Source organism: Geospiza fortis, unplaced genomic scaffold (genome assembly GCF_000277835.1).
Source record: "Geospiza fortis unplaced genomic scaffold, GeoFor_1.0 scaffold112, whole genome shotgun sequence".
Classification (NCBI taxonomy): Eukaryota; Metazoa; Chordata; class Aves; order Passeriformes; family Thraupidae; genus Geospiza; species Geospiza fortis.
In genome coordinates this window covers 24,364,118-24,388,078 of record NW_005054298.1, presented here as the reverse complement: position 1 = coordinate 24,388,078, position 23,961 = coordinate 24,364,118, and the positions used below count along the sequence as shown (strand labels likewise).

The following is a 23,961-nucleotide window of genomic DNA, read 5'->3' as shown; positions in this document are numbered from 1 at the left end:
GGAAGTGGGCCCTGCTGCTGTGTGGTCTTGGCTTTGCCAACTGCCTGGTCTTGCCTTGAGCATAGGATTTGCCCATTTTAAGTTCTCTTTCTGGTGTTTTTTTCCCTGGTCTCAGAGAGACTGCTGTTAGTGGCTTTCTCATCTTGGGAAGGGTATTTCTGGCATTTTGGGTCTCTCCTTAGTCCCCCAGGATGCGAGAGTCAGCAGTTTGGTATTTAGCAGTTATTTACTGTTAGTTTTTCCCTGTTGCTGTTTTATTTGTTAGTAAACTGTTATTTTTTCACTTACATCTACTTGTGTTCATTCCTTATTGGTGGAAAGGGATTGGTTGAACCTATACATGGAGGCAACTTATTCCAGAGTGTTCTCCTTTTAAACTGTCTTAAACCAAGACACTGGAAGTGAGAAAGGAAGCATCAAGACCAGTATTTGTGACTAAATCCATGATACTGGTACCTGGGTCCCATTAGAGTCAGCAGAGCTGGGTTTGGACTCCTTGTGACTGCATCTTTAGAAGACAAGGTGTTCAGAGATTCCTTCCTGCTAATTAACCTTCCTGAAGGAACAGCAGGTACCCAGGCAAAACACCATTGCTATAGAAACTAACAAGCCACGTGTGTCTTTCCCTCAGCAGTGTGACAATCAGCCCTAACTCTATTTCTGTCTGTATGCTGCAGGAAGATAGAAGAGACCTTTAAGTGTTCCCCAGAGGACACAATGATTGTCTTCTCATTTAATAGGAGGGAGGCTATATGAAAGGATCAAAGGATGGCAGGTTGTTAAATAAAGAAACTGTCTGATGGAGTTCATTTTACATAAATAATTTTGAATGCGAAACAACAGATTCAGGCATTTAAAACTGTGGAAGGGGTTTTACAGTGACTTCTCTGAGCCAGAGAGAAGTTTGATAAGAGGATCCATGTTTACCCCTGAAAGAATTTCCTACCAAGGTCGTTGACACAGAAACCAAGAAAGAGAGAAGGATAAGTAAGAGAAACCTGCAACTCTCTATTCCAATAAGCACTTTGTTTGTCTCTTCTGACCAATGAGTAAAGTGTAAACTTAGGAGTTTTTAAAGAATGTATAAAAAGCATGCATGCTAGAATAAAAAAGGATTTGAAGCCTTCTGAAAATGGAGTGTTGCTTTGTATTTTGACCATCTCAACCACGACATAAAATAGTTTTGGTCCACACTTTTTGCTCTGAAGTGCTACAATCCATACAAGAAATCTTGAATATAGCTCTTGTCCTGAAGTTCTTTCTTTTAAAAATTGAATGAAGAGTTGTATTTATTTATATTGCACTGTACAATTCCTAGCACAGTTGGTCCTATATAAGGATGAAACTTTTACAAACTTAAACAAACAAACTTTATTAAAATCTGTTTATTAACAATTGAGATCCAGGAAATAGTTATACTGCATTCACTCAAGTAAGTCCCAGAGCAAATTCAATTTTTAAAGCTGCTGGATCTTTGCTAAATTAATTTCACATGAAAAACAAAGTAAGTGGTTCTGTAGGACAGGCATTAAGCTAGAGGTGCTCAAACTGGATGTTAAAAGCACACGCTCCACTCTTGAGCTTCCCTGTACTATGAGGTTTTGCATCTTTAAGAGTGTCTAAAAAGGTGTACCAGGACCAGTCACATTAAAATCACATCCTGAATGCTCCTTGCTGTTACTGCAAGCACATTTGCCTTAAAATGTTGCCTTTCCAGTTTTTTAAAGGCCAAACTCACTGTTGCCTACTTTGTGTGATGTTTCATGTATTATGTTCTCCTGTCTGCAGTCATTTAAAAGGTTAGGCACATATCTACTAACCATGTCTTCCTAAAGAAACAGAAAACACTTCTAATAAAGCAGTTATTAAAGAGGGGGAGAAAAGAGACAGACAAGAAACTTCAGAAATGGAATAAAAAAGATTTGGGCACATGACTGTTTCTGTTTATAGTCAAAGCATAAAAATCAAACATACTTTGTAACATTTAGACTGGGCTCTATTCATGATCTAGCTGATCTCAAAAGTCACTGTTTGCACTTTGTATTATGTATAAAGACACAATTTAAGATCAATTTGATTGTGGCTTGGTGCTAATACATTTTTATGACTTACACCATATAAATCAAGATGTTACTGATATACAATCAGAGGACAAAAATTACTTACTGTGAGAGGGTGAGATTTTTCATCAAAAATATCCAATGATCTGTCAGAATCTCTACAAAACAAAAGTCTCTGGTTCAGCAATAAGACTTAATTGGTAATACTATGCTCCACTAAAAATCATTGTTCATTAAAAAAGATCAAGGGACATATTTTATAGTTCAGCTTTTCCTAGAATATGGTATGGAGCTACCTTGTATTTTTGCAAAATATTTAATGATGAGTCCTTACAATTAAATATTTAAGATGCTAAACAATGAATAGCTTTCCATGCTCTTGTATTATGCTTACTAAAGTTCTCCCCAAAATGTGAAACTAGGTGAAATTCACTAACAGCATTACTTCAAAAGGTCAGCTGTAATTCAGAAGCAAATGCTGGAACTAGCTGTAATGGCAAGAGTGATTTGCACATGGACAGAGTGTTCCTTCACCTATCAAAACTAATCCATACCTCTGTGCTCAGAAAAAGCTGAACAAAGTCCAAAGGCTGATTTGTGATGAGTTAAGTGTGTTTTCCTCCCTCCCTGTTTTGGAGTTTTATGTGCCATTGGATGGGTGCATTACTGACCTTTCCGCAGCTGCTCAAGAGGGGGTACAAAGAGAAAACACATCCAGCATACAGTGCCAGAGTTTTCACCTCCTTTATGTTTCACCAGCTGCCACTGAAGTGACCAAGACCATATGTGACTCTATGATCTTGAGAGGTTTTTCCTAGTCTTAGTGATTGTATGATTTTACATCCCTGGTTCCAAAAGAAAGTCATTCTATTTCAGCAAAGGAAGAGTTCACTCACCTGTTCTTTATATGGTAGAATATTGCTAATGTTACACTAAAAAAAGAAAAGAAAAAAAGATTTAACAAAGCATTTCCCATGCACACTATTCCACTGCAAAAGCTGTCATTCAGTGGAATGTTACAAATCCAGTTTGCAGTGACCTCCTCTCCCATCCCCATGCACTACCCATCTCATTTCTGATGTTTAACTGTTTGGACAAAAATTGGCCAAATCAAATCTGCCTGCCAAACTACTTGACATTCATTGTACAGATTTTTGTGCAACAAAGTAAGTGTAAAGTGACATTTTCAACATATACCTTCATTTCCTGATTAGGTGATATTTAGTGCAACTGTAGACTATTCCCAACTAAAATGTAAATTCTCCTTGGTGTTACATATACTATTGCAGAGATTCTGCATGCAGATGTTTTAACCCTGTCTAGTTGTCTAACTTAGAAACTGTCTAAAAAAGAGAATAATAAAGATGGTATTATACCAGCAGAATCCAAGAAGTGGACAGAGATTTCAGTCTCTGCTAAGTGAGGCAGTTAGTTTCATGTATTAAACACTTGTGGAAATTTTCAGATTCCTTACTCATGGTGGTAACAGGAACACTGCCATCACAGGAACCTATCATGAACAGTTCTGATCTGCTGTCAGCTGTACAAAATGTACACTGTCACTTCAAAATGGTACAAGCGTATATTTTTTAGGCTTTTGTTTTGTTTTTCTCTAGAAAAGGAGAAGTGACATGCTGCATACCTTTGTCTGAAACCACATTTTAAAGTAACAAATCAACTTAGACATTTCCAAACTCTTCTACACTATTAAATCTGTAAAGCCTTCTGGGCCTCAATCTACTTGATAAAACTCTCTTCTCAATTCTCAGCTGGTATCATCTAAGTTCAAATAATTGACTTTCTGGTACCCAGAAAAACAGCTCCAGCAGCCATTTACACTGCAGAACATAATTATCATCACCTAAAATAACAAGTTTGTGAAGAAAAGGCAGAAAGGCCAGAACTAAACCCTAAGTCAGCAACATGCTGGTTTTCCACAACTAGAGGGCAGACTAATATCACTGGAGAGTTCCAAACACAGCCCTACAACTTTTCCTGCCACTCCACACAAAATCCATTTCAAGTTTTCCCAGGTCAAGAATTTCTTGATTTGGCTTTCAGTGTGACCAATTTGTTTTGCTTCAGATGTAGAAGATAGGGACACATGAAAAAGAAGTGTCCAGAACCAGTGAAAAGTGTGAAAGTGCCAGGCCTTTGCCCAAGATGCAGAAAAAAGGGAACACTATGCAAATCAATGTTATTCCAAATATGATATAGATGGAAATTGTCTATTGTGAAAAATGCTTTCCAGGGAGGGAAACCACCATGTAAAGATAAAAGTATTAGTAATGATTCAATTACCCAAAAAATCTCTCAAGACAGAGCATTTGGGAAATGTCAATCAGATCCTATCTGTGGGGTCATCAGCTGATTCCCCAATGGTACAGAGTTCTAGGGATTGCTGGCATTGAGTTTGCAACCTTTGTTATTTTTGGTATATATATTGTAAGTAATACCGATAAATAGTGATTGTGGTTAATGTTATATGAATGCTTTTAAAAAGTTGTCTTAACCCCTTCAAACACTTCCTGTTGATAAGTTGATTATACTCAGATTTTTGTGATAAGAATTATTATTAAGGTATTGTTGTAATATTTGCAGATGGCTTTTATGTGTTTTACTATCTCTTTGTGTGATCACCTACAAGACACATGTCTCTTCAGGATCCTGCCTTTTTGTTTCTTAACTACTCATATGTTTGGTTTGGGTTTTTTATCCAGATTGTCAGTATCATGGTTTTCTGCAGTTATTATTACAGAGGTACTCCAGCAGAGAGTTCAGTTGTAACATTAACTTCTTCTTTTTGAGATTCAATTTTGTACTAGGTAATCAATCTTTCATTCAGCTGCACTTCCTCTACTCTCAGTGTCCAGATCCAGGCTCACAACCCTGAATGTGACTGAATTCAGATCTCTGAAGAAGAGATTTGCTGTGTTTGAAGAATCTCTATCCTGACAGAAACTTTGGAGGGATTCAATTACTTGATAGTTTGATTGGTTTTTAGCCCTGAGGTTTCTTATTCATAACTGCTATTCTTAAGAGTCTTGTTTTAAAATGTGTTAAGTGATACCCACCAATTAGAGTTTTGGGCTCTGGCCAAGCTCTAGCTCTACTTGGATGGAGTGATTGACAATCAACCCAGATGTTTTCTGCATCAAAACAACTGGCAATTTCACCATATATGACAGCTGAGCCTATTTTCAGAGGGAGTTTGGAGAAACATGAATCTGGACATGATTTCTCCAATTTTCTGTTGTTTTAAGGTTTATCAGCTATCACAGACTCTGGGATGACAGTTCAGTGTTGTAGTGCTTGGTAACTGTATGATTTCACCTGTGTTATTGATTATGTGTATTATCTAATTGATTCCTAATTGCTCTTTCTTCTTTACTACATGCATTGTTTTGCTCTTAATGTTTTCTCCTGTTCATAACCAAAGAATGTTAGTAATAGCAACTTATGTTGGTATCTTATATTTCTCTGCGATTTTGCAAAAGAGAACTGATCAATGTTTTATTTTCACATCAGGACTCATTCTTCACCTCCGAGATTTTGAGAAAATCCTCCAGTCCCTGCAGGGATGTGGATTTGTTTGTGTTTTAACAGGTACAAAGTCCAGGTGGATTTCAGTGAAGAATGTGAAACTCTATATCAAGTGCAAGAAAATGCTGACCACTCCACAAGCAGGGAAGAAGACACACAGATGTGCACTGCACAGACATTCTAACCCTTGTGCTTTGCCCACAGAAGATTGTGGACTTTGGATTTCTTCATGGCTGTGGGAATCAGTGATGTTACAGAATTTTTGTTAGATGATAGCTTAAGCAAAATATGGGGTGTGGCCAAATGTGTGTCTGACAGATGGTTGACAAAGTTGTCAATGCAGTGTTTATGGCTCAAACAAGGGGAGTTTGGACCCAATTTCTCCCTCAGGCTCTTTATGAACCTCAAGAATTGGAAATTCTTGGCTCAGTGAAGATGGATTTCTGTATAGTATTTAGTCTTCCTGGGTCAAAACAAAATAAGGACAAAATAACACATGTGACCCCAAATCACATTATATATAGAAATGTGACATTGTGGTGCAATTTCACAGCAAGGATGATCACACCATCCAACAGGGTTCCACTGCAGTTACCACAAGGAGTCTTTTTCATTTGTGGGACAAAATTTGGCCCGCCAGCCCATCCAATGTCAAAGGTGGTCCATACACCATTGGGAGACCTTCTTTACTGACACCCCACATGACAATGATATGGGAACACAGATGTAGAGGGAAAAGATCTGTGAGTTGACATGACCCCAGTTGTGAGGACAATGTTAATACATGGAAAAAAAGCCAGAGATTTATAACAACTTCTGCCACAGGCAGCTGCAGGAGCAGCCTTGAAGCAATTGGATCAAACGGGGTGTTGGTTGAATAAGCACTCTTGTGCTACCTCTCTGGCACTGAGCAATTTATTAGCTGATGTTCAAGGTGTGAGACAGGTGACTCTGCAAAACAGAGTGGCAACTGATTATCTTTTGTTAGTGCATGGACATGGATGTGAGGAATTTGAAGCAATGTGTTACATGAATTTGTCTATCATTCAAAATCTATTCATGAAAGCATACAACAGTTAGAAGATGGAGTGGCCAAACTCAGGGAAGAGAATGGCTCATGGCTGGATGGTGTGTTCAGCTGGTTTAATCTTGCACCAGCATGGAGAGAATTTTTGAAGAAAGGTGTGTACGTACTGATTGGTGTCACAGTCCCTTTAATATTTGTGCCATGTCTGCTTTAGTGTATCCAATGGATGATGGATGAGGCTGTCAAAGGAGTGGTTTTGATTCAAAGAAGGGTGAGATGTGGAAACCCAGGGCACTGGGAATACTTCTCTGTCTGCTCTGGGGTGCCCTGACCCCCAGGGGAGCACTGACTTTGACCCTCATTCATGGAGAAAATTTCCTAGACTTTAAGATAGACCAGAATCCACAAAAGTGTGAAATAGATTATAGAGAGCAGTGTAGGTGTATCACTTGATGAGAAATTTAGGTTTTGGGATTTTTAGTATGTTGTGGATGGAAGCAAGATGGAGAGCACAGGGTGTTGTCCTGGGTTTCTCCTTCATGCTGCTTCTTCCTTCTTCTTCATGGGTTTGGGTGGCATTTTGTAATCGGGCAGAAAAGTCTGCATTGTGGGCTCTTTGGGATCAGTTAGTGGGTTAAAAGGGAAAATAATCCAGGTGTCAGCTCTTAATTGGATAGTTTAGCCTTAGAAGACCTTGTAACAAGAGACTGTTGGCCATTTTGTGCCTTCTAATGAAAAGCTGCCAAATCACAGTAGTGAGACTGTTTTACTGACAAGAAATAATAAACACCCGAGTCCAACATGAATTACTGTCTCAAGTGCCTTCAATGCAGACCCAGAGAAACCCACAGCTGGGAGCCCCACAGCCACAGTGCTGACACACTTCTGCACTGCCTCAAGTGCACAATGAGAACAGCTTTGAAACAGGACAGACCATGAGCTCTGTGACTGAAACAAGAGCTCCCTCCAGCAGTCAATTACCCAGAGCTCTCCACCCCTTCCATGACCAACCTGCAGCAGCAGTGCTGTTCTTCTCTCATTTCAAGGGGTGCAGTTAGCTTTGGAACAGACAAGACCCCCAGAAAATCCCAAATAACCCTTACAATGCCATTCTTACAAGCCCTTGGTGATGAGAAGGGTCCTTACCATTTTATTGTGCTTCTAAGGTTAGGCTGGCTGACGGTGCTGTCATCTATAAATATTGTTGAGCATGAGCTGTATTTTTTCGTAAGCTGCCCAGGAGAAACCTTGGGGGAAAAAAAGAAAAAAGAACTGAAATACATTCAAGAAGAGGGATTCTGTAAGCTTTTGTTTAGCACACTGAATACTGGCTTTACATCTCAAGTGGTTGCTGCTGCAATGTAAGCTACTCTGCAGCCATCTAGTTCCTTTGTGCAAGATAAATTGATAAACCATCCCTTGTAATACACAACATGATTTTAGGTAATTTACAGCAGAAACAGCTGAGCCAAAGCAGCAAGTCCTGATTGTTTCGTTCTCTCTCATTCCATTCTTGTCAGTTTGTGTCCCAGTCTTCCCTCTGTGATGTACTCTATTAGATTTTTCTGTGACTCCATGATCACCTTCTCCCCTCTTTTACACCCTACACCTTTATAGTTTCTGTTTATCCAGTTTAACATTTGGGGGTTTGTCATGTTACAGTTTCAAAAAAAAAAAGAAACCTTTTCCTGACATGGCTCTCTTCACACGTGTCCTGTTTAGCATCTGGAATCTGGAAGCAGAGTACTGCTATTACCCTTACTTTTATTGTTATTATTTAGAGCTAGCAATAGGCTCCATCATCCATCCTAACCCTGTCCATTCTGTACTGTGAGAAATCTTCAAATATAACCCTACCCAGGCTACTCTGAGCATTTTCAGAGAATGCCTTGCACTAGAGGTATGACATCATAACTGAGGGAGGAATTTCAATCAAACAATTCCAGATTCATTAGTTTTCACCAGAATTTTTTAAAATGCCTTGTCTAAAACTTGAAAGTCTTCAATATGAAAATGCTGACACTCTCTAAAAAAACTCAACAGCTGCCTGGGAGTATCTCCCATTCCAGCTGAAGTTGGCCAGCAAAAACACTCCAATCACACCTCACATTGGTACTGGCAGACCAAAGCTGGAATTGTAACAAAAAAAAAAAAGAAAAAAAAGAGAGAGAGAGAGAGAAAAGGGAAAAGAATCACTCCTACTCCTTGCATGATCATGCAAAATAAGAGACTTGAAATACTATTATCTTACCAGTACTTTATCAGTAGGCACTTTTGATACTTTTAAGCTTTGTTACTAACTTCCATTCTTACCTTTACTAGGCAATGATTTTTTTATCCACCTATTAATGGTATTGCTTATTTTTTGTTTTGGCTGTTTTTTTGGTAAGTGAAGTGTCCAAACCAACTAATATTTGTGGAAGGAGCTCAGAGCATAATTTCAGATTTTAAAACTAATGGAGAATCTCTTGTTTATCACACTGATGATATTTATTCATTATTCTTTTTTCACACTGGATACACTTTTTAAAATAAGTCCTCTAGCAATACTCAATCACGAAGTCATTCAAGACTTCCATCTCGGCTGAGAAATTAATGCAGTTTTATTTTTTGTTTAAAAAAATACAGACAGGTTGGCTTATATTTTCTTTCTTACTGTTCTGAAATACTTAAAACTGACAACAAAAAATTGTTTTTCAAATTTTTATTCTTTTGACATCAGCCATTCTATGCTTTGTGATATTGGGCCTGCTTATTGCTTAGAGACAGGCAAAGTTAATTCAGTTTTACCCTTCTAAGGAAGATTTGGAACATGTGTAAGACTATATACCTAGAACTACTACAGTTGTTTCCTTCAATTTGTCTTTGTCCCAGTATCCTAATATTATTTACACAGAATCCAGTTTACTTACATGATTTATATGGTTACTCTTCCTCTTCTCTCGCACTAGAAAGAAGGAAAAATAATGTGAACTGAAAGGTTTCTCAATTTACATTCATTCAATAAAGCAATTCTATTAACCTAGTTTTCTAAAGTATGGGTGTATTAAAAGTTTCAAATTTTATTTTAGGTGTCTGGAAAAGTAGTTTGAGGAAAAAATACCATGTTTTATGAAGCTGGTAAAGCTACATACTCCTTCTGTCTACCCATGTGTACATTTAGGAACAACTACCCATCACACTAAGGGGAAAAATGTCTCAGCTTTGAAAAGATGCTGTGTATCAAGAGAAACAGGATGATTTCAGATAGTTCAAACAGCCCATGTCCAACATCCAACAGCAAACAGAAGCAAAACCAGCCTACCCTGAGCCAGCCAAAGGCACACAAGGAGGAAGTGAGGTGCCCGGCATTATTTAGGTGTTCTCTCTCCTCCCATGAGCAGAAGGTGAAAGGGTATTTCACTGTACAGAAGATGCTGGCACAAGCTGTGCACCTATTTATCATATAATTGCAACCATGTCATTTGATCATTTTAAATGGTGTTAGTCTTTCAAAAGAGACCGCAAGGTTAAACTTCCAGCTGTGACAGCAGCAATACAACAGTGCTAGGGAGAGCTGCACAAATGCACTAAGTACACAAATGTGACCAGCATGGACAGGCACCTCTCCACAGTTCTAACCTCAGATCGTTACCACTCTTGAGCAGGACACATCCTCTTACATTTTTAGAAAAACTGACAATTGGAAAAGAGTATCTGCATTTTTTTAGTCTTTTTTCATAAATCAAAACTCATAATCCTGATAATATCTCACTGAGAGAGAATTTATGGATATCAATTCTACTAATTCTATGCAAGGTCAACTAAAGAAGAACAAGGGAAATTAGAAAATAAATTATTCTGCCTGACTTCTCCATAAAAATTAATTAATTTAATACAAACTTCAGAAAATAGTTTAATAGTTACTACCTCACCTAGAGGAGCCTTTTTCTGCATGAACACAAGCCTACACAATTCAATACACTTCACTTGAAGAAATCCAGATGAGATTTTGAAGCAATACTACCCCCAAGAAGGCTGTTCACGTAGCTGGAGCATTTGAGAGCAAGGCTGGAAGGCTGCACAGCGACTGTTCATGAACTGTGTCAGTGTGAGCTGCACCTCCAGCACTGCTCAGCTCAGAGGTGTCTGAAATGAGCAGGTCAGGCCCTCTGGCTGTCTGAAGACTGACCTCAGAGGCCCCAAAAAACGAGGTCTTTACATCTCTTTGGTATCATCTTTTCTGGAGAACCAGGCTAGTGCTTGTTCCCACTGCTCACAGATTATCTGAGCACTGCAAAGTTGATACAACTGACAACTCTACAACTTGCCACAAGACTGAATAGCAGGACAGCAACTGACAGACCTGTTAAAATAATTCTTTTCTGTGGCAAAGCTGTGCCAAGTTAAAAGACACACTGCAGCTTTCCATCAACACATGCAAGCTCAAGTGCATCACTTTCTTAGCAAAACAGTGCTTCAAACAAGAACCAACCATAAAAGAAACAGAAGCATTTAAAAAAGATTATCTTATACTTTGTTTTAGTTGCAACTTCAAAATGTCCTATTGTCAGAATTTGACAACAGAATTTTTATATGTGCAATATAGAAATGTCTCCACTTTTTAACAGCCTTTTGGAATGCACAAGCTATAGCAATTGTTTCAAAACTGAGTTATGAGGTAAACACAGGATCTGCAAAGACATTGAAAATTGAGTTATTATTTAAATACAGGATCTGCAAAGAAATTGAGAATCCCAATATATCTAGATAATTAAAACTGGGATTGGAGAATATTTATCCTCTAAAACTATTCAAACAGTTTAAAACAACATATTCAAAAGCAACTGGTATAGACTGATGGCTTAGGCTTATTATTTATTACAGAAAAATTAACTTTTTTCCACTACAACTTTTTTACTTTAAAACAATTTCTGAAACAGTCCTTGGTCATTAAAAAACCCACCACTGCTTGAAGCTTGAATTACACTAATGAAGAGAGCCTTGCTCCTTCAGCCCACTAGGATTTGCACTCTGAAATCTGATACTTAAGCATTTTAAAGATCAAGTGATTTTAAGTGTTAAGTAAAATGGACTACAAACAAGTTTCTGTGTAAATACATAAATTACTAATCCCTATGCTTTGGAAGAATTGAAACACTGTTCTTCATCTGTTACTTCTGGTTACTTTTCCAATTTTTTCCTGTTTTTTGTTAAATTGGAAAAAAACCTTAGCTTACCATCTGTTTGTGACTTGCTCAGGAAAATTGTGCTTGCTCTGGGATGATCAGATGGATTAGATTCCAAGGCTAAATCTGAAATAGGAAGGACAAAAAAAAAAGGAGATACTTTTAATAAAAAATGGTAACTGCAACAATTCCCACCCATCCTCAAAGTTCTCAAGCACAGTGATGGAAATATGATCAAACCCATGTAGAATGGGCTGTCTCTCTGAAACAGAACTGTACTTTTGCCAAGATGAATAAAAATTTTACATTTTTTCCCCCGAGGAAGAAAAAACAAAAAAAAAAAAAAAAAAAAAGGACAGGGAGATCTCAAAAATCCATTTATCTTCAAAAGTCAATCTGTGCCCCTGCATGTTAGGGTAGCTGACTGTGGGGCATGTGCTCAGTAGTGAGCAGAAAGCTAGAACTTTATCAAGAGAATAATTTTAAAAAATCATACCAAAACAACAAAAAATTATCACTGCTGATCTTTCTCTCTCTGGTCCTTCCCTCTATGCTTTATGTACCAAATACAGCAGGAAACAATCTCTGTGGTCTTACAAAAGAACCTAATAAGTAACATTTACAGTGCTGATAAATATCAAAACATGGAGCTTACACTATTCAGTTCTTTTGGAATTTCAATAAAACCATGTAAAGCTAAAATGGAGTTACTGAAGAACCAAATGACTGCTTTAATCCTTTGCCACAACAGAGCAGTGATGGCTTTAGAAGAGGATATATTACTCCCTTAGATTAAGATGGAAGTGATCACAAGTTTGTTGATGAAACTGTGACCATCACGATGAAATTCTGAGCTGCCTTAGCTTTGACGGCAGAAACAGCTGTTCTGAGGAAGTCATGCTACAGACACAGTGACTTATGGAACACAGGAACAGAATCATCTAGGACTGTGATCCTCCAAGTCCTGGGAAGAGCAATTTTGCATCCATGTACAGTTGTCACTCTTATGCCATGCCAGCCATACAAGCACACACACTCCTGCATCGGCACTTGCACTCTGAAGTGTGCAAGCTCGGACACCAACACAGCTGCCACACCCCTAAAAAGAAAAGCCAGCTAAGAATCAGCATCAATTTTTAATTAAAAAAGCCCCATAATATTTTATGCACCCAACCAACAGAACTCTGCCACACCACAAACTGCCTAGGTGCTGGTTTTAACTGTGTGAATGTTGGTGCCACAGCCCCCATGCACCAGCAAGGGAACATCACTGCAGAAGTGCACAGGCCCCAAAACTGATCATTCCAGATTCCCACTGGGAATGCACAACACTGCTGTCCAGACATCCATGTTTACCAGGTAGTGGGCTTTACCACACTGCTGATCTTAGTCCAGCCCTGTTGCTCTGGCACTGCTCCAGGATGTGGACCACTGTAATTTTGGATCTCTACTGTTTAAGTAGCCAACATCTGTTTAGGAACACCAAGACTGATCAAAAGGGAATTTCTCCCCTCCTCTCAAAAAGACCAGAGTCAGCCATGAAAGCAGATCATCTTGTGAAGTTTTAAAAAGTTAATTTACAAAACCAGTATTTCCACTGTCACCTTACTGTGCTCATTCACAGCACACAGTGAACAGATTCCTGAATTTATTCATGCAGTAAAATGTAAGAAGTCCTGGCTTAGATGCCCTAGAGTGGAATTTGCCTCACAGCTCATACCTCAAGTACTTCTGATACACAGTTGATTCTCTGAAAGAATAAAAAACCCAGCATGCAATAGCATGCCATATTGCCACATTTCAAGTACCACTTGTAGCATCTTAACAAAACAGTATAACTTGTTTAAAACTTGTCCACAAGTCTGACAAGTTTCTAACACTGATTTAACGAAATCACATTTAAGAGACAGTATCCAGCTTCTAATGCTAGCACTGCATTAACAAACTCAACACAAACAGTGATTCAGAAGTGGAAGTATTTTGCCAGCCTGTAAGTAACTGAAGTATCATCAACAGGCCAATCAAGACTGCAATATGCAGACTTAAAATACAGATTATTATCAGCAAGTTATGATGCAAACAGAGCAAATGACTGAGAACTTACTTATTTACAGTTCAGCAGCAACTTTTAGAATAACTGGGTAAGTCCGGTTAGGACGGTTCTCAGAGGTCTCCAGTTCAACCTCTTGCTGAAAACAGAATCAGCTTTTTGTAGAACATGAGGCTGCTTATGTTTTACTGAGCTGAGCCTTGAAAACTTCCAATGAGGGTCCACAGAGCCTAGATCACCTTTCCCATCTGGGGGACTGATGCCTACAGGGCTATGAGACTCACTATGGAATGGGAGGGAAGAGCTTGTAGGACTGTACAAGTCTTGGGCCATATTTAGGGAAAGGCAGCAAGGAGAACTGGGGAGGAAAAAGCACAGGAAAACTGAAGGAAAAGGGCACTGAAGTCAGTAACTCCTAGCACAGGACTCCATGTTTCTCCTTGGTGAATTTCATAGGGTTGGTCTTGGCCCAGTGCTCAGATCACTCTGAATAAGCAGCCTCCAGCACACTGACTGTTGGCTGTCATCTGCAATTTGGGCATCCTCCATCACCTCCTCCAGGTCACTGATAAACATTAAGCAGGACAGATGCTTTTTTTCCCAGGGAAGAGACAATACAGGATAACACCCATCCTCCCTCACCTCATTAAAAAATACACTACTATCTTGACATCCCTATGGTTTTGATTTACTTTGAAACCATGTGACTTGTTAATGTTCACTTCTTACATTGCTTCTGCCTCTCCTTGTGCTCTGCCAGTGCCTATATCAGTGCCTATATCCATGCCTCTCACATGCTAGAAATCAGGTCTGGGACTAAAAGCACAAGAATGAACATAACCAACTTTCATCCCAGACAAGAAGTGTCTGCAATGTCTTTTTGTCATTCCAGGCAAGAAGATCCACAGCACTGCAGCATGCACTGAGTGACACAAAATTGACAAGGCCACGTGAGCCAACCCCCTGAGCCAAGCAGACCCACACATTTAAGGGGAGGAACAGAACTGAAAGGATCACAGACCTCACTGGCTCCAGGTCCATACTGGCTCTGCCAGACACTTTCTCTGGATGAAGTCAGGTGTGTCAGCAGCCACAGCACATTAAACCCACAACACAGATTATACAACCAGAGTTAAGGTACTAATAGTCCAAGACACACCACACAGCTCTCAGTACAAAAGCCCACCAGAAATGACCAAGACCAACTGTAGCTGGGTTTGTTATTCCAGGATAACACGGCAGACACAGCGTACCTGCTTTGGTCTGGCAAGAGACTGCAAAGATGCATTTAACAGACCACCGCCCTGCAGCTTTCCCCTTAGAAGCTGCCAGAGAACTTTAACCATCCTGCCTGTGCCATTTTCCCTGGACAACGCTTTTTTCTAAGCAATGGAAAAAGCAGTCATGTGATTTGCTCATCCTGAACTGCCAATGTTACCCATGAAGTACCAAAAAGCAACAGCAATACAGCTGAAGGAAACATAAGGCAAGAGGCAGATAAGGGCATAAGCAGAGGTAAAATTTAATGGGAAACAGCAAAAGAAAAGGCAGAGGAAGAGATAAATCTGTCTGCAAACAATTTGACTCACGACCAAGCACAACTCCTAATACTTCATCCTGGCAGCACTTATGAGTCCAAAGCCAAAACACTAGCCCTGAAGGGAAGCCTTGAGTAGGAGCTGCATCAGAAGTTTTATGACAGAAAACTCAAGCTTCATAGTAAGCTAATAGAAAAAGAAAGCATGTATGACACAGAATAAACAGGAATAATAGGAATTAAAATGTGCAGAAACAAGAATGAGAGAAATGAGAGGAACAAAAGGATGATACAAAAAACAAGAAAACAGCTCCAGAACATTTTTGCTCTAGAGGCTATTAACTCAATATAAATCAAAACACTTTCTATCAGACCCTCACACTTAGTGATAAAGAGGTGAGAAGGGAAGATTCCCACCAGAAATTAGGTCTATGAGAGCAGGACAATAATGCTGCTACACAAGGGCCCTTCCCCTGCCTGAGAACTGTGTGTTAAAAACAACCTTCCCCCTTATTTCTCTGCATCTCTCAGAGCCATTTACTCATGTGTACTACCAAGCTTGTCAGATCACCCTGCCTCCAGGTGAAGCAGAGAAGCCTGAACGTGCTTCCCCCTGCCACCATTCCCCCTCTGAGGAATCCTTTGCAGCTTGCTTGCACTCCAGACAATCCCAGCCACCTCTGCTGCTGCTGTGCACACACAGTCCCCCACAGGGCAGATCACAGCAACTTTAAAGGCAATCAATCCTCTGCCCTAGCTCAAGATCTTGCATCCTTTCCACAACACAAAATCCACATGAAGACTACTTTTATCCATGCCATGTAAGAAGGTGTGTAGGTTTTAGGAATTTATTATGCTAGCTACTTATCTATGGTTTACACACCTCCACGGGTGACTTCTAATTATTACAAACACATTTTACACATTGCATCCTGCTACATGTATTATCCTGTGAATAAAGCTGACAGTCAAAGATGACACTAAGTAGCAGCCCTTTGACAATTTCACTACTTCAGAACAATAAGCTACTGCATTTCCTTTAACAGTTTTAGCCCCATCCTTTGCTTCCCTAGACAGCAGTAACATTTTGATACAGCACAACTTTAAAGCATTAAAGAATACAATAATCTCTTTGCTGTAAATTGTGTTTTGTCACTTGCTCAATGACTTACTAGCTGTGACTAATGCTTGAGTTTCCCTTATATTTCATTACCCTATGCTGTAAAGATGCAAGCCACTTAACACTGCCAATAAAGATGTAAATTGTAACAAATTAGATGAGTAAATCCGCCAATCCACTTCAGAAAGTCTGTTATTCCTAACAATAATTTCATATAAAATTATTTCTCATTCAAATTATGTTACTCTAGTTCTTTTCCCAGAACCTTTTAGGAAAGTTACAACTCTGGTTTCTACATTTAACCTGCTTTATTTGTCCCAGCCACTCCAAATGCACCAGAGAGCCCAGCATGCATAGGTTGCTCTCTATTTGCAACTCTCCCTGTTGAAAGATTGTTAAAAGATTATTTCTAAATATTGTGAATTTACACAATAGACACAGAAGGATAGTTTAAAGCTATTTAATAGCTGTCAATTAATTTTTATGGCACTACTACAGAAACAGTAACATCATTACCAATACCCAGCACATACCTAAGTACACACTGATGTTTCGGAAGGATGCAGAAATCACTTCAATATACAACAAACTCTTAATTAGGAAGGAATTATTTGCATTTTTACACCACACTCCAGAGCTGGGCTGGAGAAACTAACACAGTAAACTTTTCAAATTTACTATTAAGATCAGAAGACTTTAGAAAGCAAAAGTGCAGATATATATTAAATACTGGAGAATACCTAGGGTTTAAGTAATTTGTTAATTTCTGTGGACTAAAAACAAATCAATACCATATTAACATGTGTTCTTTCATTTCTCAAAGTGCAGGAGTATGCACACTACTCTGTACAGCCTCCCCAGGACATCCCAACATGATCTTATTGCACCCTGTTCACAGCCCCTGCTGGGGAAACACAGCTGCGATTTGTCCACAGAACACGACAGAACACGACAGAACACGACACCCACCCTCCCTTTCTGGGCCAAATGGAGCCAGCAGGCTTCCACACATTTCCTGATGTACCTGCCAGGGTTATAAGCACTTCTACAGATTTTAGCCAAGGCAGGGTATCAGGAGTGCCCCAAATTTCACAGCAAAAGCATGACAAGTTAAAACAATGGTAAACAAGATGCCCCTAAGATTTTATCTTTGAACTAGAAGGAAAACAGTAGCTCACAAGCTAGATTGCAGAAGTAACTAATGTTTTGTCAGGGATGTGTTCCTGTACTGCATTTAATCTAGGATCATATAAAGAACAAGGAGAAAGAATTAGTTCTATGCTGTCACTTTTTATTCCCCACACCGACCTTCACACATAACACAACTCACTATCACCAGAGGTTAAAGTCGAAGTCCACAGCTCTAATTTTCTAACTGATAAGCCAAAACAAAAAAAAAAACCAAAACCAAACCAAAACAAAAAACAACCCCCCCAAAAAACCAAACCAAACCAAAGAAAAAAACAAAACCAACCCAAAACCACCAAACCATACCATACCAAACCAAATTTTGGTATACATTAAAGAGCAACCAAATTTTAGAATCTTAGATGCACACTGAAAACAGCAGGCATAAGGAAAGCATGCCCACAACACTCCTCACATATTCTCTGCCTCACTTCCAAGTCATGGTTCAGAAAGCAGAACAGGTGAGTGCCAGAAATTCCACTCTCAGGTTGTGTCTGTAGGTGACCAAAGCAAGGCACACTGCAGTGTTTGCTGGTGTCACATGCCACCTGAAGGACTGGCATGTGGTACATTTTTCACCTCTTCCAATTGCTCACACTTGCAAACTTCAAATGAAGCCTGGACCTTACTTGCAGTTTGTTCTGTAAATAACTATCCACATAACAAAACATATCCAAGAGCTTTACAGAAAAACTTGTTTTAGTCTTTGAAATATACTGGCATTCAGCAGTTTATTATCTGAGCCTGACTGACACATTTCATAACAAGCCGGTGTTAGTTTTCACTAAACTGGAAAAAAACCAACAATGTTTGGGTACTGCAATGATTGGAGACCCTTTCAGAAGCAAAGCTGTGCTATACACACACAGCTTGTCAAACATTGGAGAATGCTACCTGGCTGACAGGGGGATTTTTGTGCAAGCTGTCAAGGTAATCCTGATATTCACATCACCTGCAAGGAAGATCTTCAATTTCATTCATCTGGCTTTACTACGGATTTAAATAAATAGCACCAAGTTTTTTTAAGTCAGCACCATCCTCACTTATCTCTTGAAATCAAAATATTCAGAATTTTCTTCTGAAAACATTAATTTTCTAGTGAGTGAAATAAAAGTGCACACTCAAACTCTAGATGTAATGAAGAAAAAAAACAGATAGGTTTAAAAATCTAAAACTTGCTGGCAGGTTGCCAGGTCTGGGTCCTTCATGTTTGGTAGAATTTCCCTCCTGCCTCCCACAGTAACTTCTTCCTTCCCCCTGTATGTGGAAGAAACATGGCTAGAAATGTTAATTTAACATGCAATATGAATCAGGGAGGAGTAGGGTTTTGTGTTTTGTTGGCTGTGCAAGAGTTCATTCCCCTGTTAGTCAGCTTTTTGGTATGACCTCACCACAACGATCACACTTGAGAACACATACTTCTAGCCACTGAACTTCTGTTGTTCTACAGCATCTACCCTGCAGCTAGAAGGGAAAAGAGCAAATCTCCTAAAGAAAGCCAGCAGATAAGGATGAGAGAGGTAAGTCACACAGAATGAGTTAAAAAAAAAAAAAAGTTCAGATTGAAAGGAATTCAGTTTCCTTAGTTCTCCAAGTCTCATCAAACCCCCCGATGATATATTTCCTTTCAATACCTGTTATGCTGAAAGCCTGAAGAAACACACCAGAAACACAAATCAGTCTCCCTCCACATGAGCTTCAAGTACATGTGTTCTATACCAACTATTCTTAAAAACCTAAGGTTTACTTGCCTGCTGCAAAAGTCTCCAAGACTTACTGAAGAGAAAAAAAGGATAGAGGATTCTTTAGTTGCCAGCAGCATCCAAGCACAGAAACAGAAATACAAATATTATACTGCAGCAATTAATTATTTTATTTCAAATTCCCAATTCTATAGGAAAATTTCATTGCTGCTCCTAGATGACTTTGTGATTCAGTGATTTCCACTACAGGTACTTCACAGATAATTTCTAGAGGCCATGGCATCAAGCTTCTTAAGGTAACAACGTGGAAGGTGTATCAGGCTTACAGAAAGTACAATATTTCATATTTGTCAAGATCACAGACTATCTGCAACTGCTACAAACACCTCTGTAATGAATGTCTAGTCAGTTTTTGGAAAGGGATACTGACAGTTATGGGGAACCAAGAGGGAGCCTAAGTTAGGTGAAAAACTCGGTGACTACAAGGAAAAAAGGAGAGGGAATACTAAGAAAAGGCACCAGAGCATAATTTGGTTTTTAGCTCTGGCTTCATGTTTGTCCAAATAGACAACAGTATTTGTCAACCTATGCAGCTACAGATCTTCAAATACAGAGGCACAAAAACCAACACAAGATGGTTAAGCCTTCCCTGTGATGAAACTGCTGGCATCAAAAAGCTGATTCTTTGCACCAAAATGTTTTAACTTAACTAACATTTTAACTAGGATTTAAAAAAAACCCAACAACAGACCAACCCCAAACTAAAAAAAAAAAAAAAAAACAGGAAAAAACCTCCACCCACATGCCTGAAATAAGATGAAATTATATAAGAGAAACAAATGAACAGTATTTAGACCTTCTGCAAGGAGATTTACAGACAACCTGGTATAGACAACCAGATCACAGACAATCAATATATCCAAGTATCTGTTCACCTTCAACACTGTTTAATAACTTCAGCATGCAGACAACCTGAAGCTTTCAAGAGTTACTCTAGGTACTAGCCAGGTAAATCTCACTTACTACATCCCTCTTCAAGGTCCTCTTCCATTTGCTTTCCCATCTAACCAGTGTGTGATGATCACATTCCACTCAGCTCCTCTCCTGGTCCCATTTGTTGTTCCCTCTCATCCCTGACTGTCTTTTCCCTTGTCATTCTCCACCCTCAGTTATTCAGGTGAGGGTACCAGGTCACTTTGTCCCACCACTTCAGTAGGGCAGCACTCTTCCCCTTGGTTCAGGGGAATCAGACAAACCTCTGCTCAAACTCAGTGAACAGCAGCACTGCAGGGAGATGATTTCAAGCACAAGTGAGAAACATCTGCTAAGCAAGGTCTTGTTCTAGTTTTATCCAAGGATCAAAGAAATTTTGAAGAAGTGGATCTATGTTTAAACATAGGGATCTAGCAAGAAAGTGTCAGCCCTAAGAAGTTCTTCCCCTACATAACAAGAAAAAAAATCTCAAGGAAAACAAAAAAAGGATGCCCAAAATAAAGATTAGCAGGCACTCATTTGGGGGGGAAAACCCAAACAACCACACAAACCCAAACAACCAAACACCAAACCAACCACCACAGCTCACTACATGGCGCACTAAGATCAAAGAGCTACCATTACTAAAACTAGATAGGAAAGCCTTTCTGGTCAATGCAAACTGTGTTGAACTGCTGATTTAAGGAACACTTAATGCTCAGCTAAAAAGTCAACTAGCTGCTTTAGATTCATGGTAAACTTTGATATTTAATATTATCAGTAGGCATGAACCTATTTGGAAAAAACTTCTGTTTTCACAGTTATGTTTATTCCCTGTTTACTTAATCCAACTTGCCTTAGCATATCAAGCCACAAATACAGGCTTATTTCTTGTTTGGAGAAAGTGTGCACCAAACAGGTTATAGCTCAGGATCTTGAGAGCCATAAAATACAAGGTCATGCTTTAAATTCTCCTAGTAGAGGATCTGACAAACCTTTCCTGTTTGAATTAACCTTTGTTGAAACATAAGTCTTTCAGTTTTACTGTGTGTTTTACCTCCGTTCCACCGACCACTGCTTTTTTGTCATACATAGATACCACATTGTAATTTGTCCATTTTAAGAAACTGAGAATTTTCTTGTTTCCTTCTGATCTGATACAGACAATCCAAGCAGTGCTGACTGGAAAGTAGTGCCTGTTAAGGAGAGTGCTGGAGAAGCTACAGAATAATCCTCACTTAAGAGCACAGACCTGCGAGGAACACATTCCACTTGCTATGGAAGAGCAACACAAAGCTATGAAACAACACAAAAACAAAAAGGCCAAAGCTCAATTGGTAACTTCTGCATTCCTGATACAACCAAAACATTCAATTTTGGCAAAACAAGTGCAAAAGTACTTAAGACAGACTTTAGAACAACAAACAACATAGAGGTAGAAACTTAAGGAATGAAGCATCTCCATCCCATTCAGATGCTAGCTTTCTGATATATTTAGCTGTTTTCTTAGAAACTCCTAGAACCGAGCAACATGGAACAAAAATAGCCAAAATGATCTTGACTTTTTCCTTGCAGCTTTCTCCTTTCTCCCTGCCAAAGGATTCAAGTGAAGGGCAGTCAGTAGGTTCTTAGCCTCCCATTATAGACTAAGTTGCATCTTAGCTAGCCTACAATATTATACAATTATCAATTACAGAAATATGTTTTATCCCCCAAATGAAACTAATACTTTCTAGTAGTCAAGAGCACAGAAACATGCAGGCCGTCTGCATGGTTTGAGTATACCAACAGCTTTCACGTCCTAGAGTTTAAGAGGAATGGGCATAGCTATCTGGTCTATTATAGATTTATTCTTTCATAGGAGGTAGTAAATTAAACAAATAGCTGTCTCACTTCTAACTTCTTCATAAAGCCTGGATCATAACACTTGATTTCAGACTTCGCAAATAGTGCTTTTCATGTTGAACTTAACTGCTTCGATTCTATCAGGAAGTGCTTTGCAACATTCAAAAATCAACACAAGAAGTTTTACTTTTAAAACTGACCATCCTGAACTTTATTTTAATAAAGGTATCAAACTTTGATACTTTCTGCACCCCTAAAGAGTTGTATAAATCAGAAAACTTCAAATATCATCTATCACTTGCAGCAGATCAACTTTGGAGGGCAATAGTGAACCACATACCACTGTAAAAGTGATCTTTAAAATAATCTTAAACATATACCATTTATGCAGGTCTAATTCTAGCATTATCTCCTGCCTGAAGACTCAAGTTTCTATAGCCACAAAAGTAAAATTTGTGATAGACAGCTAGTATCTTATTCTTGGACAATACAGTCTTATTCAGGCTTGCAAATTAAAAAAAAATTAATACATCTCTACTTCAAGGCCAGTCCTGAAACATGGATGAATTCACAATTAAATCTGTTACTTAGCACAGCTGACATGATCACATACTAAAGACTCAAACAAGTACAACCCTTATTCCTGAGGAGATTTGTTCAGCTTAGGCATTTTTGCTTGGCTTATTAGAATCTTTAGAGAGTTTAGCTCCTCCTCCCTTAATGAGTTGAGAGAGTTCTGTAATAATCTTCCTGCAAAAATAAAGGTTTATTTCTCCCAGGCAGCAAACATAATTTCTACTACTGCACAGCTGTCTCAGAGGAGCTCCAAGGGGCTGACTGTTCCATCTCATTTCTGGAACAGCTGCACCATATGGTGCTGTGCAGAACCCTGCAAGGTGAATAATTCCATTTCTGAGGGTCTCCTCACACTCTTCTGCAACGAGTCTGATAGCAAAAAATTTTTTCTTAAGTTCAAGAAGAGCATGGATTACAGTGATTATTGTTATTGTACGCACCGTACATAAAGATGTCAGGCAGACTATCTTTTTCCAAGTGAATCTATTTCGCATAGGCGTGGTTATAATTGCAAAGAGGAACAGCAAGATGTTTGTTAATTAAACTAAGTTTTGAATATCATGAGGTGCTAGACTGCACCGTGCGGCTGCAGCAGCAGTGGCAGCAGGAGCACCCCGAACCTGTTACACGTGGGGGGAGCCCCCTCCGGGCAGCAGAGCCCTGCGGCTCTCCCGGCCCGGCAGGAGATGCCTACAGAGCGGCTCTGTGAGGTACCAGCGCCCCGGGTGTCACTGCAAGCCATCGGAGCAGCACACACGTACCTTCTTCCCATGAGTCCAAGGAAAGCAAATTGGGAACACCGAGAGCTACGCGACAAGGAGCGCCGGTGTCATGAGTCCACAGTTACAACCCCACACAGCCACAGTATAAATTACTCACGTCCAGCCACGGTGATGTCATATGCGCACAATCTTTGTAATTCTTAATTCCCTTACTCCCCACACACCCTCTTCCTTCCTCCTGTTCAACAGAGACTGGAAATGCAGCAGCTTTGCCCGAACACTACGGCCGAGTCACGACTCCATAGTTGGGGAGAAAGGAGCAGCCAGACTTCTCCGCCTCAGCCAGGAGCACCCGGGGGCTCTGCCACGTTCTCCTCTTGTTCCCCGACCCCCTCTGCGGAATCCGGGCAGGGCCGGGCGCTGCCCGGCAGGGGAGGCGCTCCCGGCCCG

The 23,961-nt window shown here is 39.5% G+C and overlaps 1 protein-coding gene across 1 annotated transcript in view; it reads right to left on the bottom strand.

Annotated features, from left to right (window-relative positions):
- The window catches only part of CCNYL1 (cyclin Y like 1), a 37,598-nt gene that overhangs the window by 12,358 nt on the left and 1,279 nt on the right, over positions 1–23,961 (bottom strand). Inside the window, exons 2-7 of the mRNA XM_031058635.1 lie at positions 23,669–23,700; positions 11,850–11,924; positions 9,543–9,577; positions 7,777–7,877; positions 2,957–2,992; positions 2,143–2,218 (exon numbers count right to left, since the gene is read on the bottom strand). Coding sequence (XP_030914495.1) covers positions 2,143–2,218; positions 2,957–2,992; positions 7,777–7,877; positions 9,543–9,577; positions 11,850–11,924; positions 23,669–23,700 — 355 coding nt within the window. The remainder of the gene's footprint in view (positions 1–2,142; positions 2,219–2,956; positions 2,993–7,776; positions 7,878–9,542; positions 9,578–11,849; positions 11,925–23,668; positions 23,701–23,961) is intronic.